Consider the following 17,598-nt stretch of genomic DNA (forward strand, 5'->3'; position numbering starts at 1 on the left):
ATGGTATCAATCTTTTAAGAATTGATTGCTTGTGTTGTTTTTTACTAATTATCCAGAAAATATAAAAGATGACAGATTCACATTTCAAAATCTAATCAGTTGCCTCTTGTCTCATTTTTTCAGGATGAGATAAAGGCAATAGTTCACGATATCTGTAACTATATGCCAAGAACAGTAGCAAAAGAATGCAATGATTTTGTTAATCAGTATGCTGATCTAGTAATTACATTGTTGTCAGAAACTATGGATCCTCAAGCAGTTTGCACTGCAATTAAACTCTGCAGCTCAAAAAGTTTACTAAAAGGTAATAAAATTCAGTAGCTTGTAACAATGTTTTGGTCTTGTGGCTAGTAGAAAAATGCCTGCTGATCTGTTGCCATGAATGTTCTACATTCTGGCACTAGTGTCTTACATGTAAAAGTGATCTCTGCATGCAGTTACTTTTATTGATCATGGTGTCAGTGTGTACAGTTTTCGTGTAACCACCTGATGAATTGTTGTACTTGTTTTTTTATACGCCTTTTCATTCTCACAAATAATGTTTTAGATTTGATTTGTATTTTGTGATTTTCTCATTTGACATCAAAGAGGCTGCTAAGGTTTGAATTTGTTGTCATGCCTCCAAGATCTGGTTTCAAAATGCGTGGAAAAATTTTGAAATATTTTCTGCCAGAAAAAAGGAGTTCTCTAATAACTCTAAATCATAAAATGACAGATAACATGCAGATTAGAAACATGCCTCCCATGATATTATCTAAAACAAAACTGGTTTTTGTGATGATTAAAGAGTGGTACAGTAAGTAGTGGAGCATGATATGGGAAATCTTTGAAATATCTGCTCATCAAGGAACCCATCAAGGGCTCAGCTTTAAATTGTGAGTATGGGCTTGGCGACCCTGCAGTGCCTGAGCTGGGGACTGGTAAGTGCCACCAGTCTTCGGTCTCCATAAGCTGTGATCATACTTCAGTGACCACCATGTGGCGCAATGGTGAAATGTTGTGTGTTTCGGAGAAAAGGTGCAGTACATGCTGATGAGGTGAATGGCTGTTGAGGTAAATCCGTCTCTAGCGGCCAACCTCTGGGACACCTGCCACCCCCAGTTGTAGAAGGCTTGCTCTGGCATGCAGGGCTCTGCCTGGGTTGACAGTTGCTTCCGTAGTGTCTCGTGCGATCCCTATGGAACAGTTTCATCAAACTATACTGTCAGGCAGTACTTACATCCACTCCTCTAATAGAGCTAGTTTGGTCAGTCCTCCCGAAAAGAAGTCTCAGAGTCATAGTAACAGGGCATTAGTGTGCCATAACACTTTCATTGTAATCAGGCGAACAGGGGGAACTTTTGAGAGTATATCCGCTTTCTATATTCACAAGGCATTGGAAGGTATTGCTGGTGTCAAATGACTTCGTAATGGAACACTTTTAGTTGAATCTCCTAATTCCAACCAAGTATATAAGCTTCTAGGATGTAAGGCCTTAGGTGACTACCCAGTCAAGGCTGAGTTGCATAATACCCCCAACTTTAGTAAGGGCGTGGTTACCTGCTCCAATATAATGGAGGTGGACACCGCAGAGCTACGTGAAGAACGGGAAAAATATGGGCGTCATGGAAGTGCAGAATTATGAGGTGACTCAAGGGCAAATTGGAAAAAATCAGCAACATTCAGTCTAACATTTAGTACTTCAGTATTACCCGAACATATCCTTGCAGGCTATATCCGCTGTAAGGCTCGCCCATACTACTATGGGGTGTAATGGGAAGGCTGCGTGTGGCAATTGTGGAGGCTCAGCTCAAGAGTCGGCCAATTCTTGTATCCTTCCTCAGAGGTGTGTAAACTGCTCCGAGGATCACCCAGTGTGGTGCAGAAAGTGCGAGATGTACAACACAGGAAGGAAAATTCAGGAGTAGAGAATAGACACACATACCCTACAGTGAAGCTAAAAAAGCTTTCAAAGCCATGTAACCACCAGTTTTTGCTACTTCTTTTGCATCAGCCCTTCAGACACAAATTGCTAAGTGTGATGCCTCCACACAAACTCAGACCACAGATTAAAGTATGAGCACATGCAGTTGCTGATGTACCTGTGGGGGTGGGGGGGAGAAATGTTCCACTTGCAACTGATGTCATTTGGAAGCTGTCGGCAATAGGCTTACCACCTGGGCCACATACCACTACCCAACATCAGAAGCCAGCTAAGCCATCCCCGCAACCGAGGCAACAAGTCAGTAAAGTTCAGTAAGTTCTAAGTCCAAGAAAGTGGTAGTTAAACCTTTGGATAGGCGAGCTCTCCCTTTCTGATGGGGTACTATGCTCTTGAGGATATAGACTTCCAGTTAGAGGAACCAGAGAGCAAGGAACCGGCTGACATTCCTCTTGACCTCCCCAGTAAATCACTGCCTCCAAGAGTGAAAGAAAACAACCACCATCGCTAACCTATAGCTTCCACAGGGACTTCAGTGTTGCATTGGGATTTGAATGGATATTGCTGACATTTGGAAGAATTGCAGCTACTGGTCCAGGAGAAACCTTCCTGCATCTGCTTACAAGAAAACCATCTTAGTCACCAACATACTTTTATTAAGGGGCTACCATGCATACAGGAAGGATAATACCACTGGAGACAGGGCTTCAGGTGGAGTAGCTATTTTTCTTGACGACAGATGCCACTCCTCTCCTGTCCCTCTTACCGCGACCATACAAGCAATTGCTGCGAAAGTTCTTGCACCCTATAATTTTCAGTGTGTTGATTGTACATGCCGCCTGGTGATGCTTTGGATGTAGACGCACTGGCAAAACTCATATGGGCACTCCCACACCCATTCCTCCGTGTGGGGGATTTCAATGCCCACAATGTGCTGTGGGGCTCGGCTACCACTTGCTCCACAGTCTGATGATGATTGAGCAACTCTTCCATTCTGACAAGGGAACCTCCTCATCGCACCCCCCTCAGATTTAGTTATAAGTTGGCACAGTGGATAGGCCTTGAAAAACTGAACACATATCAATCGAGAAAACAGGAAGAAGTTGTGTGGAACTATGAAAAAAATAAGCAAAATATGCAAACTGGGAAGTTCATGTGCAACATAGGCAACATTAAGGATAGTGTGAGCACAGGAGCGCCGTGGTTAGCGTGAGCTGCTGCTGAACGAGGGGTCCTTGGTTCAAGTCTTCCCTTGCGTGAAAAGTTTAATTTTTTATTTTCAGACAATTATTATCTGATCGTCCGTCCGATGCGAGGTAACTGCACCGTAGTATGGGGACGCTACACCTAAACAAACATCGAAACAAAACATACGTTTTGACAGAGCACAGGGAAAACTGTGAAACTGTTGCATTCATTTGTTGCAGTTTGTGTGACAAACTCTTATGTTTTCATCACTGTTTTGGGAGTGATTATCACATCCACAAGTAAACTTAAATCGGGCAAGGTAGAAGAATCTTTTTACCCACTCACAAAGTGTACAAGTTAGGTGGGTCCACAACATATTCCTGTCATGTGACGCACATGCCGTCACCAGTGTCGTATAGAACATATCAGAGGTGTTTTCCTGTAGAGGAATCGGTTGACCTATGACCTTGCGATCAAATGTTTTCGGTTCCCATTGGAGAGACACGTCCTTTCGTCTACTAATCGCGCGGTTTTGCGGTGTGGTCGCAAAACACACACACTAAACTTATTACAGTGAACAGAGATGTCAATGAACGAACGGGGAGATCATAACTTTGCGAAAAGAAACTTTTCGCTCGAGGGAAGACTTGAACCAAGGACCTCTCGTTTCGCAGCTGCTCACGCTAACCACGGGACAACGGCGCTCCTGAGCTCACAATGTCCTTGATGTTGCCTGTCTTGCGCATGGACTACTCAGTTTGTATATTTTGCTTATTTTCTTCATAGTTCCACACAACTTCTTCGTGTTTTCTCGATTGATCTTTGTTCAGTTTTTCAAGGCCTATCCACTGTGCCATCTTATAACTAAATCTGAGGGGGGTGTGATGGGGAGGTTCCCTCCTGAGAATATCTGCCTTCTGAATGCAGGTCAGATAACTCACTTTTCCACAGCTACAGGGTCTTTTTCAGCCATTGGCCTTTGTTTTCGTTCCCCAGCTATTGCAGACTCAGTTCAGTGGAAAGTGGCTACTGACTTCCCTTCTACTGACCACTTCCCATTGTGGATCCGTCTGCCGACTAGGACAGTGGCCTACAGAAGACAAGCCAGACGCATGATACAAAGGGCAAATTGGTTACAGTACAGTTGATAGGCTATTTTTGAGTGAAAGGATTGTGCACAGGAGGCAGTGGCCCATATCACTGAGGTCCAAAGGGCTGCCACAGAGACCATCCTCAGGTCTAGTAACCATCCCAGACAATGGCCTGTACCTTGATGGAATGATGAGTGTCGATTGGCAAGCAGGGGCAGACGAACAGCTCTGCTTAACTTCAAACACAGTCCAACTACAGACAATCTTCAGGTCTGTGAAAGCACATGCGGAGTGAGTAATCAGAGGACAGAAGAGGGCTTCCTGGAGGGAATTCATGACTTCCATTAATTGGTCCAGTTCCACTGCGCAAGTTTGGGAATCAATAAAATGGATTTCAGGCAAGGGTAGTACACATCCCATTATGATCTTGTCAAATAATGGGGTCTTGGTGGACGTGCCAGAATACATGGCTCACGTTTTAGCTGAAAATTTCTTTACTATTACTACATGTTACAGACGAGCTCGCTGTGCAGGTATTCCGAAGGATTGCAGAGATGAAGAAGCTCATTTCTTCTCGCATAATGAGGAAGTCTAAAACCTTCCATTCTCCATGTGGGAAGTGGAATAGGCTTTTTTTGCAGCCAGAGACACTGCTCCAAGACCTGATGAGATCCATTATGCCGTGCTTCGTCATTTGTGCCCTGAAGTGAAAGGACTGCTTCTCTTGTTTGTCAGATATGGTTTGATGGACAGTACCCCTAGACTTAGGAGGAGGTAATATTAATTTCATTCTGGAAACCAGGCAAGGACTGTAGCCCCCCCCCCCCAACCAACAGTTATCGGAGTGTCGTCCGTACCGGTTGTATAGATAAGACTCTTGAATATATGGTCAACCGCCACCTTGTCTGGCTGCTAGAGTCCAGAGGTCACCTGAGCTGCTCCAGGTGTGGTTTCAGGCGCAACCTTTCCACCCTTGGCAACTTAATTCTACTGGAGTCCTTATGCCGAAACCATTTCGTTGGTGTGTTTTTTGACCTCGAAAAAGCATGTGACACTAATTGGAGGAACAACATTCTTCACCAACTTCATCAATGGGGACTAAGTGGACTCCTGCCACTTCTGATGGAGTCCATTCTCGAGGACCGGCATTTTCATTATCGCGTTGATGATGCCATATCTGATTGCTGTGTTCAGGAGAATGGGATGCCCCAGGGCAGTGTCCTCAGTGTCACATTGTTTGCCATTGCTATAAATGGCATTTCCTCTACAGTCAGGAGCCTTGTCAAATGCTCTTTGTGTGTTGATGGCTTTGCAGTCTTCTACTCTTACTTTGATCTTATGATGACGACGACGACGATGTTTTTGAATCTCACCAGAGAAAACTATAGGTGTCAATTTCAACTGTGCTTGTCAGAGTTTTGACCAACCAGTGCTCACAATGGGGGACAATATTTTACAGTTTTCAAGATACTGTGTACTTTTTGGGTTTATTATTTGACTCTAAATTAACTTGTCTTCCACACCTGAAAGATCTAGGAACAAAGGGCTTCCAGTCACTGATTATTTAGAAATGCCTTGGCAGACAGGTCCAGCCTCCTGCAGTTTTATAGGGAATTTGTTTGATTACAGCAGCATGGTCTACAGATCGGGCCCGCCCTTCCTATCTCTGGATGTTAGATGCTATCCGCTATGAGGGCATTCTGATATCGACTGGAGCCTTTCAGACCAGCCCAGTTCAGAGCCTGAGTGCAGAGGCTGGTGAACCACCACTCTGGATTTGGCAACATAGCCTTTTGGCTCAACAGGCACTGAAAATCCCAGCATCACCTCAGTCATTGACATTTAGTTCAGTGGTCCAACCCACCTTTGAACAACTGTTCCGGAATCGGCCCCAAGTGACGAAGCCATTTGGTATATATGCTACAGGCTGTCTCAAGGATCTGGGTATCTCGGGCATCAAAATACACACCCAGGAATGGAACACACTGCTGCCTTGGCATCTTCTTAGGCCCAAAGTGATTTTAAGCTTGACATAGTACAAGATGATTTGTACTCCAGATTTTGTTTTTACTACTTTGTTTTTGTCTGTTTTTAAGTACGTACCACAGTTTTATCATTATTTATACAGATGGATCCCAGCAGGACAATGCTCACAATAGTCTTGCCGTTTTCCCTGATAGGGTTTTTAAAGTGTGTCTTCCAGAACAATTTACAAATTTTGATTCAGAGTTAAAAGTCATTCTGATGGCACTGGAGAGGGTTCACAGACATCACCATACAAGATTTCTTGTCTGTTCTCTGTTAGTGCACTGCAAGCACTTCACCAAATGCATCCAGTAGACCCACCGATTCAGCTCATCCATGACTCCTTACGGTGGCAAGGAGGTGATCTTTTTCTGGGTACCTGGCCACATTGGGATGCAGGGAAACGACATGGCCGACAAAGCTGCCAAGGGAGCATGTTGTGATAGTGCTGTCCATCCGGTTGCATGCCATCATCTCATTTTCTGACAGATGCATCATGCCTCAGTGGGAGACTGAATAGTTGCAGGCAATTGACAGACAAGTTGCGGTCACTCAAATCGACCACAAAGGCTTGGTAGACTTCATGTCAGCCTCACTGCTGGAAGGAGGTTTTGCTTACCAGACTGCACATCAGGCATAGCCCTTTCATTCATGGCTTCCTGCTCCAGCAGGAGGACCCACCACTCGGGGAAGTTTGTGGTGTACGCTTTCAGTTCAGCATATTTTGGCTACATGTCTCCTGTATACTGATATTAGGGGCAGCCCTCAGTCTCACTGGAGATTTGCTCAGCATCCTCACAGATACTGACATCAGTGTTACAAGAGTGGTGAAATTTTGTGAACTGTCAGGCTTCATCCCTAGATTGTGGGGAAGGGCAGCAGACTTAATACATTATAAACTGCTCCACATGTGGGGACAGCCTTCGTCTCCACCCATGAGATTTGCGTGCTGACTTTTCATCAGGGTGCTGATGACCAGGATGTAGAGTGCCCCCTCAACCCAAACCGTCATTCATCATCATCAATGAAGTTGAAGCGTGAATATTCTTAGGAAAAATAATAAAACTTAACACACAGTGCAGGTCTCACCAGATGAAGTTACACAGTTCTTAAGATGATGATCTCTCATTCAGTGGAATTAGGGGTCGAAATACCCGTCAGCCATCCAGGTTTTATCTGTTGGTTCATTATGGACAGTGGACATCGGCTGGTCAAGTAATTGTCAAAGTCAGTGAAATTCACCAGTAGCCATGTAACTTAACGTGTTATTTTATTTTGAAGGTTACCAGTTCCAGCATTTCATTATGCCATCATCAGGCCCCATATGCACCTCTCCAAATGAACAAAAATGTGATACACAGCCATTTATTGCTGAATGTCATGAATTCAATCACTTCACTAGTGCTTCAGTTGCCTTGAAGTATTCGAATGAAGCACTAGTGAAATAATTGAATTCATGACATTCAGTGATTTATGGCCATATATCACATTTTCATTCTTTGGAGGGGTGCATATGAGGCCTGATGATGGCGTAATGAAATACTGAAACTGGTAGCCTTCAAAGTAAAATAAAATAATGTCTTAAGTTAAAAGACTGTTGGTTAATATAATTGACATTGACAGTCCAGATTTAAGTTTCCATGGTTTCACTAAATTAGCTTAGGTGAGTGCTGCAATAGTTGTTTTGAAATATGATGTGCAGATTTCCTTTTCCATCCTTGTTGAGTCTCACATGGTGGTGACCTAGTCATATTCAGGTTGAGCCTGTATTTTTCCTTAGTGAACATGTCAGGTGCGTTGTGATCATTTGACTTTAGTGCTATCGAACATATTTGCAAATAGCCCCCCAGGGGATCCACAACTCTTTTGTGGATACGTGTGTAGCGAGCACGGGACCCCGAGCTAATGTGGCCTTCCTTCTTTTCCGGGCTGCATACCCCCCCCCTTTCCGTATCCTTCCCCATCCCCCATCTTCGCCCCCCCCCCCCCCCTCACCTCTGGCTCTTTCCTTCCCTTTCTCCCCCTCTGGGAGTATGGTTTGTGCCTACGTCCGGAGACGGATGCTTGTAAATGTACCGCACTCTTTGCCTTCCTTGCTTGTATGTCTTCATCTTTCTTCGTCCTTCTCTTTTCCTTACCTCTTCTCTTTACCTCTTCTCTTTACCCTTTTCTCCGCTGCGGCGTTTGAGACCCCTCTTCTTTCCTTTCCCTGTCTCTTTCTTCCTCCCTGTGCGTGTCTGAAGGCCGACCCACGCACTTCCATGCGTAGCCGGTGACGGGGTAACGCGTAATTCCCCGCCCTGGGTAGACAGGTAGGACACGTACGTACCCCCTGGTAACGGCCAGGCCCAGGGAGGGGTGATTACCCGAGCTGATACCTTCCGAAAGTGCCGATTGGTCCCTCCGTCCGTTTGTCGGGAGGTATGACCTGAGGTGTGAACAATCACCTAAGGCGGGTGTGCCCTCGGTGAGGGCCCCCACAAGGGAGGAGCGCGCCATCGGAGACGCCGGTAATCATGGGGGATTCTTCCGCAATGGTTTCCTCACCTTCCACTATGTCTGCTCACAAACGTAAGTTCACTGAGTCTCAGCCACAGACGGTTCTTCCATCGTTGCCACAGTTCCTTGTTGTTTCTCGGTCTGACGAAGGTCACGACTTTTCCGCGGTCAACCCTTTCATTATTCAGAAAGGTGTCGACGCAATTGCGGGTCCTGTAAAGTCTTGTTCCAGATTACGGAATGGCACCCTGTTGTTGGAAACACACAGTGCCCTCCAGGCTCAAAAATTGCTGCGTACTTCTCTGCTCCACACCTTCCCTGTCCGGGTGGAACCGCACCGTACTTTAAATTCCTCGCGTGGAGTCGTTTATACACGCTCCCTCGATGGATTGTCTGACGAAGAAATTCGGCACTACCTGTCTGACCAGGGCGTCACAGCTGTTCATCGGGTTATGAAAAGGGTTGACTCGAACATCATTCCAACCCGCACTGTCTTCTTGACATTTGACAAAGTTCAACTCCCATCAAAAATCATAGCAGGCTATGAGATAATTTCCGTTCGCCCTTATGTCCCAAACCCTACGCGTTGCTATCGATGTCAGCGGTTCAATCACACCAGCCAGTCCTGTTCCAATCCGACCAAATGTGTTACGTGTGGCAAGGATGCCCATGAGGGTGCTTGTCCACCTCCATCCCCTCGCTGCATCAACTGTATGGGTGACCACGCTGCTTCCTCTCGAGATTGCCCCGTTTTTAAGGACGAAAAACTCATCCAGGAAATAAGAGTGAAGGAAAAGGTGTCGACCTTTGCTTCTCGAAAGTTACTCGCCAGTCGACAGCCCACTGTGCCTCAGAAAGGAAAATACAGCACTGTGCTTGCTTCTCCTCGGCCAACAAAGGAGGCGGCCATGCAGACTTGCGACCTCACCTTTAGTACCACGGTCGTCAGATCGGCCAGCGCAAAGATCGCCCGTTCAACCTCACCTCTATCGCCTGCCCACTCAATGGCTCACCCTTCGTCGGGCTCTGCTAAATCTCGAGCCCAAAAGTCAGACGCCAAGTCTTCGAAAAAAGAGCATTCTCGTGAAGAGTTTTTACGTACCGCAACTTCACAACCATCGGTTCCTCCTTCATCTAAACATCATACTTCCAAGAAGGCTACGAAGAAACACAGTTCCTCTCCTTCTCCGCCAAGGCGTGTCCCATCTACAGCACCACCTGGCGGAAATCGCCCTCGGCCGTCTTCTGTGTCGCCGAGGCGCACTGCTGGTGGCCGGTCAACTGGCCGATCGTTGGTGGCAGGAGCTGCTCCTGACCAACCTATGGATCAGGATCTTCTGCCTTCGACTGAATGCCATTCCATGCTGTCGGTCGCAAGCTCTGAGCAGTCGTTGAGTTGACAGCACCCTTGGTCACGTTCCTCCATTTTCTGTCCACCCTATGTCCATTATCCACTGGAATATCCGCGGCATTCGAGCCAATCGGGATGAATTGTCGATCCTCTTACGATCCTACTCGCCGGTCATCTTCTGTCTTCAGGAAACAAAGCTGCGTCCCCATGACCGCTTTGTTCTCCCTCATTTTCAGTCCGTCTGATATGACCTCCCCTCTGTTGAAGGCACTCCAGCCCATGGAGGACTCATGATTCTGCTCCACGATACTCTCCATTATCACCCAATCCCCTTAAACAGTTCCTTCCAAGCTGTCGCCGTCCGTCTTTCCCTTTCTGGATACACGTTCTCTCTTTGTACGGTATACATTCCATCGTCCACACCAATGGCACGAGCTGATCTCCTTCATCTTCTTGGTCAGCTTCCACCCCCCTATTTGCTGGTTGGGGACTTCAATGCCCACCACCCGCTTTGGGGATCTCCACATCCTTGTCCACGTGGCTCACTATTGCTAGACGTCTTCCACCAAGCGGATCTAGTCTGCCTCAACACTGGGGTCCCCACATTTTTGTCTGCCTCCACGACAAATTTATCTCATTTGGACCTTGCGGTCGGTACTGTTCCGCTAGCTCGGCGCTTCGAATGGTTCACCCTTGATGATACACACTCGAGTGACCACTTTCCATGTGTTCTTAGACTGCAGCCTCAACTGCCATATATGCGTTCGCGACGCTGGAAGTTTGCCCAAGCCGATTGGACACTTTTTTCGTCTCTAGCGGCATTCGATGACCGTCGCTTTCCCAGCGTCGACGATGAGGTCACACATATTACCGACGTTATTCTCACAGCCGCGGAACGTTCAATACCACGCACCTCCGAATTGCCCCGGCGCCCACCAGTTCCTTGGTGGAACGAGGCATGCCGTGACGCAATACGTGAGCAGCGATGTGCTCTTCGCATTTTCCGTCACCATCCAACTTTGGCAAACTGTATCCGATATAAGCAGCTCCGTGCGCGATGCCGTCGCGTCATCCGCGATAGCAAGAAGGCAAGCTGGAAATTCTTTATTAGCTCATTTAACACCTTCACTCCCTCCTCAGAAGTTTGGAGTCGGCTTCGACAGTTCTCAGGCGCGCCTAGTTTCTCCCCAGTCTCTGGGCTCACTGTCGCGCATGATACCTTAGTGGACCCCGTCGCAATTTCCAACTCATTGGGTCAGCACGTTGCTGAGATTTCGAGCTCTTCAAATTACCCGCCAGCGTTTCTCCCGAAGAAACGTGCAGCGGAAGTGCGACATCTTGCTTTCTCCTCTCAAAATCGCGAAAGCTACAATACTGTTTTCTCCATGCGGGAACTCCAACATGCCCTCTCTTCTTCTCGCTCCTCCGCCCCAGGACCGGATGGTATCCATGTCCAAATGTTGCTGCATTTATCAACCCATAGCCTGCGTTACCTCCTTCGCCTTTACAATCGAATTTGGACCGACAGTACCTTTCCCAGGCGATGGCGGGAAGCTATTGTCGTTCCCGTTCCGAAACCTGGAAAGGACAAACATCTCCCCTCTAGCTATCGCCCCATTTCTCTCACGAGTAGTGTCTGTAAGGTTATGGAGCGTATGGTGAATTACCGTTTAGCTTGGTGGCTGGAATCCCGCAGTCTTTTAACACCAGCCCAATGCGGATTCCGAAAGCATCGTTCTGCCGTTGACCATCTTGTTGCTCTCTCCACTTATATCATGAACAATTTTCTCCGGAAACGCCAAACGGTAGCAATATTTTTTGATCTGGAGAGAGCATACGATACCTGTTGGAGGACAGGCATCCTCTGCACACTGTTCTCTTGGGGCTTTCGAGGCCGGCTGCCCCTTTTTCTTCGCGAATTTATGGCAGAGTGCACATTTAGGGTGCGGGTGAACACTACTCTCTCCCGTACTTTCTCCCAAGAAAACGGGGTACCCCAGGGCTCCGTGCTGAGTGTTGTACTGTTTGCCATCGCCATTAATCCAATTATGGATTGTCTCCTTCCTGATGTCTCGGGCTCCCTCTTTGTGGACGATTTTGCGATCTACTACAGCTCTCAACGGACCAGCCTGCTTGAAAGACGTCTTCAAGGATGTCTCGATCGCCTCCACTTGTGGAGCATCGAAACCAGCTTCCGTTTCTCACCCAGTAAGACCGTTTGTGTTAATTTTTGGCGACGTAAGGAGTTTCTTCCGCCCTCCTTACGTCTAGGTCCTGTCAACCTTCCGTTTTCCGACGTCGCTAAATTCTTGGGTCTTATGTTTGACAGAAAACTGTGCTGGTCCTCCCACGTTTCCTATCTTTCGGCTTGCTGTCTGCGTTCCCTTAACACCCTCCGTGTCCTGAATGGTACCTCCTGGGGAGCGGACCGAGTGGTCCTTCTCCGCCTCTATCGCACCTTAGTGCGCTCGAAATTGGATTATGGAAGCATAGTCTACTCCTCTGCTCGGCCGTCTATTCTTCGGCATCTCGACTCTATCCACCACCGTGGATTACGTTTAGTGTCTGGAGCTTTTTACACCAGCCCTGTGGAAAGCCTTTATGCTGAGACTGCTGAACCTCCGCTGTCCAATCGGCGGGCAGTCCTTCTGAGTTGTTATGCTAGCCATCTGTCTTCCATGCCTGCTAATCCAGCCCATGACCTTTTTTCGACACCTCCTTTGATGTCGGGTATGCAGGCCGCTCCTCCTCCCTACTACCCCCGGGAGTCCGCTTTCGTCAACTGCTCCATTCTCTCTCCTTCCGCTTTCCTAAAACCTTCTTGACAACTTGGGGTACAGCACCGCCTTGGCTCCGTCCCCGGATCGACTTGCTCAGAGACCTATGTCAATTTCCCAAGGATGGTACCCCTACACTTGTCTACCGTCGGGCATTTGCTGCTCTATGTGCACAAATGACGGAAGCCACATTTATTTACACCGACGGCTCGAAAACATCGTTAGGTGTAGGGAGTGCCTATATTGTTGGCGACACCCCAAATCACTTTCGGCTTCCCGACCAGTGTTCGGTTTATACTGCGGAGCTTTACGCTGTTCTCCAGGCTGTCCACTACATCCGCCGCCATCAGCGGATACAGTACGTAATCTGCTCAGATTCTCTCAGCTCTCTCCTAAGTCTCCAAGCTCTTTACCCTGTGCACCCTCTGGTCCACCGGATTCAGGACTGTCTGCGCTTGCTCCACCTGGGGGGCGTCTCAGTGGCGTTCCTCTGGCTCCCGGGACACGCTGGTATCTGTGGGAATGAGGCGGCCGATATAGCGGCCAAGGCTGCAGTCTCTCTCCCTCGGCCAGCATTTCAGTCTCTTCCGTTTACCGATCTACGGAGCGGTTTATGTCGCCAAGTTGCTCATTTATGGCATGCGCATTGGTCAACACTTCCCCATAATAAATTGCGGGAAGTGAAAGCCCTTCCTTGCGCTTGGACCTCTTCCTCCCGAACGCGTCGTCGGGAGGAGGTAATTTTAGCTAGACTCCGGATAGGGCACTGTCTTTTTAGCCATCGACATCTTTTAAGCGGTGATCCTGCCCCACTCTGTCCCCACTGCTCTCAGCTGTGGACGGTCAGACACCTTTTAATTGAATGCCCCTATTTTAATCCGTTACGCTCCCGTCTACAGCTATCGCCTGATCTATCGTTGATTTTAGCAGATGACACGCGCTCAGCTGACCGCGTTCTACAGTTTATTAGTGACAGTGAAATGACGTCAGTCATTTGATTTTTTTTTTTTTTTTTTTTTTTTTTTTTTGGGGGACAACCAACCCCTTTCTATAGTGGATTTTTAAGCATTCCTTCTGCCTTTAGTTTCTCAAATTTTATGACTTTGTTCCCCTTGCTGCTGATTTTAAATTTCGTTTTTTTCCTGTTTCCTACGTCACGGGCTGGGCGCTAATGACCATAGAAGTTTTGCGCCCTAAAACCACAAACAAAAAATATTTGCAAATAGGTTACCACCTCTTAGACTATTTATAAGTGGAAATAGCTCTTCTCTGAATGACCGAATCTCAATTCATTCTCTCTCTCTCTCTCTCTCTCTCTCTCTCTCTCTCTCTCTCTCTCTCTCTCTCTCTCTCTCACACACACACACACACACACACACACACACACACAGTCGTTTTGTAAAAGCACTTTTTATTTAGCCTTTCCTTCTATCTCACACTCTGCTGTATAAAGCACTTTTGCTATCAGTTTCTGAAGGAACCAGAAATTTAATCTTGTTAAAATTTTTGGCCTACTCTCTCACTTAGTCTCTCTTTGCATCTTGCATGTTACAGACACAGTGACTGACTGTGCTGTATGCGATGCAGCTCTAGGTGAACTTGAGAAACTTACTGCGGGACCATATGCTCAACGGAATGTTTCTGGATTTATAAAGAAAATTTGTGATTCAGTACCAGAAAACTACATGGAAAAGGTTTGCATTTTTTTTTTTCCAGTTACCTGTTTTTTGTTAGCACTAAACATTTAAGTTTTAACATTAAGCAATGGCAATGTTATTAAGGTTATTTGACTGTTTTCTAACAGTGAATAATATTTATCTATAAAGTAACGAACTTGAACATGCTTTGTTATTAATATTGACACCACCACCTCATATATCAAATTTGTTTACAGTGCAACCAGTTAGTAAGAATTTATGGTCAAAGTATTGTCAACCTGAGTGAACAGAACAAGGAGTTTCATGAAATTTGTGAAATGATTGGTAAATGTCCAAGGGACAGACAAGTTACTCACCTGCTGGGTGGAGAAAGATGCACATGGGGCCCAAGCTACTGGTGCCAGTCAGAAGAGCACGCAACAGCGTGTGGGGTGAGTTTTAAACTGTGTAGCACAAAGCACTTTGTACCATTGTACAGTAGTCACCAGCACGCACTTTAGTTTACCTTGTATCTTTTTTATAAAATTGTAAATGAATGTAATTGTAAATAAATGTCTCATATTTTAATCTCAATCTTCTGTTTGGAATGGGAAAAAGTGCTCTCTAAGTGATACATGAATTTGTACTGATACCGTGGATAAGAATGCAAATATGTAGTCCTGAAGGTTAATTTTTTATGTTCTGGTGTTTCGCCAGCGTAACACTCATCTAGAAGCTTTTAGGTGGTTACAGGAAATTTATAGCTCCATTGTTGCTTATGAGGCAGTGTTGCAAAATTTTAAGTGTAAATGTGCTAAGGACAGTATGAACTGAAGGATAGATATCATGATGTCTAATACTGTAATAGTGAAGAATAAAGGAGGCTGAGTCCTAATTTACCTCTATGTATGCGCATTCCATAAAAGATATGTGTGGTGTTCCATCTTTTAAAGTAGTCAAACTGATGGTCAAATTATAAACTGTCATGATACTACTTTAATCTACCCTCGGTCACTGGGAGGTAAAAGTGGTAGAGATCATTTTTCATGTTAACATCTCCCTCCTCCTGCTCCCCTCTCCCAAGAGTGCAGCAACTATTGAATTAAACCTAGTCTGTAATTATAATTGGATAGATAAAGAATCTACTCACACCTGACCTGGGGTTCTTGGTGACTTTTCCATACTCTATCCCTTTTCTTGGACCTCTCCAGTCTTTTTCATTCACCCCTCTTTCTTCCCCTTCAAGGAGCCACTGTCTCCAAAAGCTTGCATAAATAAAACCTTTCTTTCTATATGCATATTCTACTGCCACCACTTTCTGAGTAGATTATTTATCTATCCAATTAAAATATATTGTCAAATACTGATTATTTTCATTGTTACAATCTATAATTAGACCACACAGTAGCGTAAATTACAGATTTCAGAACTAAAGATTCAGAAAAGCTGCAAGTATTAGGGACTTTATATAGTGATAAAAATTTTGTTAGCAGGAAAATATTTGATATTGTTATATGAATTTTTCCATGGGTACAAGTCGACAAATTTTGAAACAAATTAAGATTATTTGAAAGAAATATAACCTTCTGTCTGCATAAAAACATCAAACTTCTATCAAAATATGTATTCCACAGGAGTAAGACTGTGAAAGAGGCTTCCCCATTTAGATTTAACTTTGTAGTTGAGAATCATTGATTCTATGCTTCTTATATCAGTCTTATAATCATTACCTTATATTAAAACAGTTGTTTTGAGTTTAGAATAAATTTGAATAAGGGATCTTATGGATTTCAGTACTCTGCCTTGGAATCCACTTTAAACATTTTTGGAGGTGATCAAGCATGTCATAACTGATTCAGTATGCAGTAAACATGATTTTTGCAACTCTTTCATCAACACTTCATATAATTACATAGAATGATGAGCAACAGGACATGTGTGTTTTGCCTGATATAAACTTTTCAATCTATGTATACAGCACCTAGTATATGTTTGTTAGTATCACACCTCTGGTTAAAAAAATCTTACCACTGAATGTTAGTGGTCTGGCTTGTCAAGAACATCCTCCCAGAAACAGTTTGAAAGAGGATTATTGGTCAACCGTTTGAATAAGGGAAAGAAAATGTTAATATGCAGTAAGTACTTTAAAGCATTAATTTCAAATTTAAACAGTTGTTCACCAGAGATGGCAGTTGCACACTATAACTTTAATGTTTTGTAATAGCAAAGAGATTCAAGAACTAATTCAATGCAATAGGTGAGAAAATATCTCTAAAATGATTAGACAATTAAAAGTAATGAGTGTGAGGGCCATTTTTAAATAAAGTATCATCTCCATAAAAAAACTTAAGAATAAAATAATGTAATTGACATGTTAATTTTTAATGTTCATGAATTTCATCTAAAGAAAATTGTTTCGAAAATTTAGAACATATTTCATGGTTTTATTTTCTGTTTTAATTTTTTAGTACCAAATGATTAATGATTATTTGTTCTGTTTCAGGCCAAGTTACATTGCCAAGAAAATGTGTGGAATAGTGACACCCCTGTTACAAACTAGAGATTCCTTTTATGTGATTAAAGGTTTAAAGTTTCCTAATTAAAAGTTTTTAGTGAATAACTATGTTCAATGAATGTAATAGAAGTAAAATGACAAATAAGACTTAATTTTCCAGCCTGTGTAGTAACCATGACATATTGTCATGTTGTCACATCTGTACCATTTCCAGTCATTTGTAAACTGTAAGATGTTTTAATATTGTTGATTTCTGTTGAAATGTAAAATTAACTCAATAAATTCAAACTTCCTATTCTATCGGTTGTGAGCACTGTTACTTTGTGGTACTACCCTTTCATCCTCAGTTTACAGTCACCTGATCTTTCAGAGCATAAGTATAAAGACTCATCTACTTTCTTATTTGTAACTGAGCAGGTATTTTGTCATCAGCAGTACTTTTTACTGCAAGTAAGGGATTGGAAAGGTATAAAAGCTAGACAGTGCCTCTTTTACTATGTATCACTGACAAATGCTGCCATTACTCCTACCACTGGGATAAATGCTAGTTTTTGGCTTTCCCACATATGCAACTGGAATGCTCATTTAATTCAT

General features: G+C 44.6%; 1 protein-coding gene across 1 annotated transcript in view; it reads left to right on the top strand.

The window, feature by feature from the left end:
- Window positions 1-17,304, top strand: part of LOC124729336 (prosaposin) — a 75,604-nt gene extending 58,300 nt beyond the window's left edge. The window contains exons 15-18 of the mRNA XM_047248495.1: window positions 124-304; window positions 14,407-14,546; window positions 14,747-14,941; window positions 16,993-17,304. Of these exons, the coding sequence (XP_047104451.1) occupies window positions 124-304; window positions 14,407-14,546; window positions 14,747-14,941; window positions 16,993-17,049 (573 nt within the window). The 3' untranslated portion in view covers window positions 17,050-17,304. The remainder of the gene's footprint in view (window positions 1-123; window positions 305-14,406; window positions 14,547-14,746; window positions 14,942-16,992) is intronic.
- Window positions 17,305-17,598: the final 294 nt, after the last annotated feature.

The sequence above is a fragment of the Schistocerca piceifrons genome, chromosome 1 (genome assembly GCF_021461385.2).
Source record: "Schistocerca piceifrons isolate TAMUIC-IGC-003096 chromosome 1, iqSchPice1.1, whole genome shotgun sequence".
In the NCBI taxonomy this organism is placed as follows: domain Eukaryota; kingdom Metazoa; phylum Arthropoda; class Insecta; order Orthoptera; family Acrididae; genus Schistocerca; species Schistocerca piceifrons.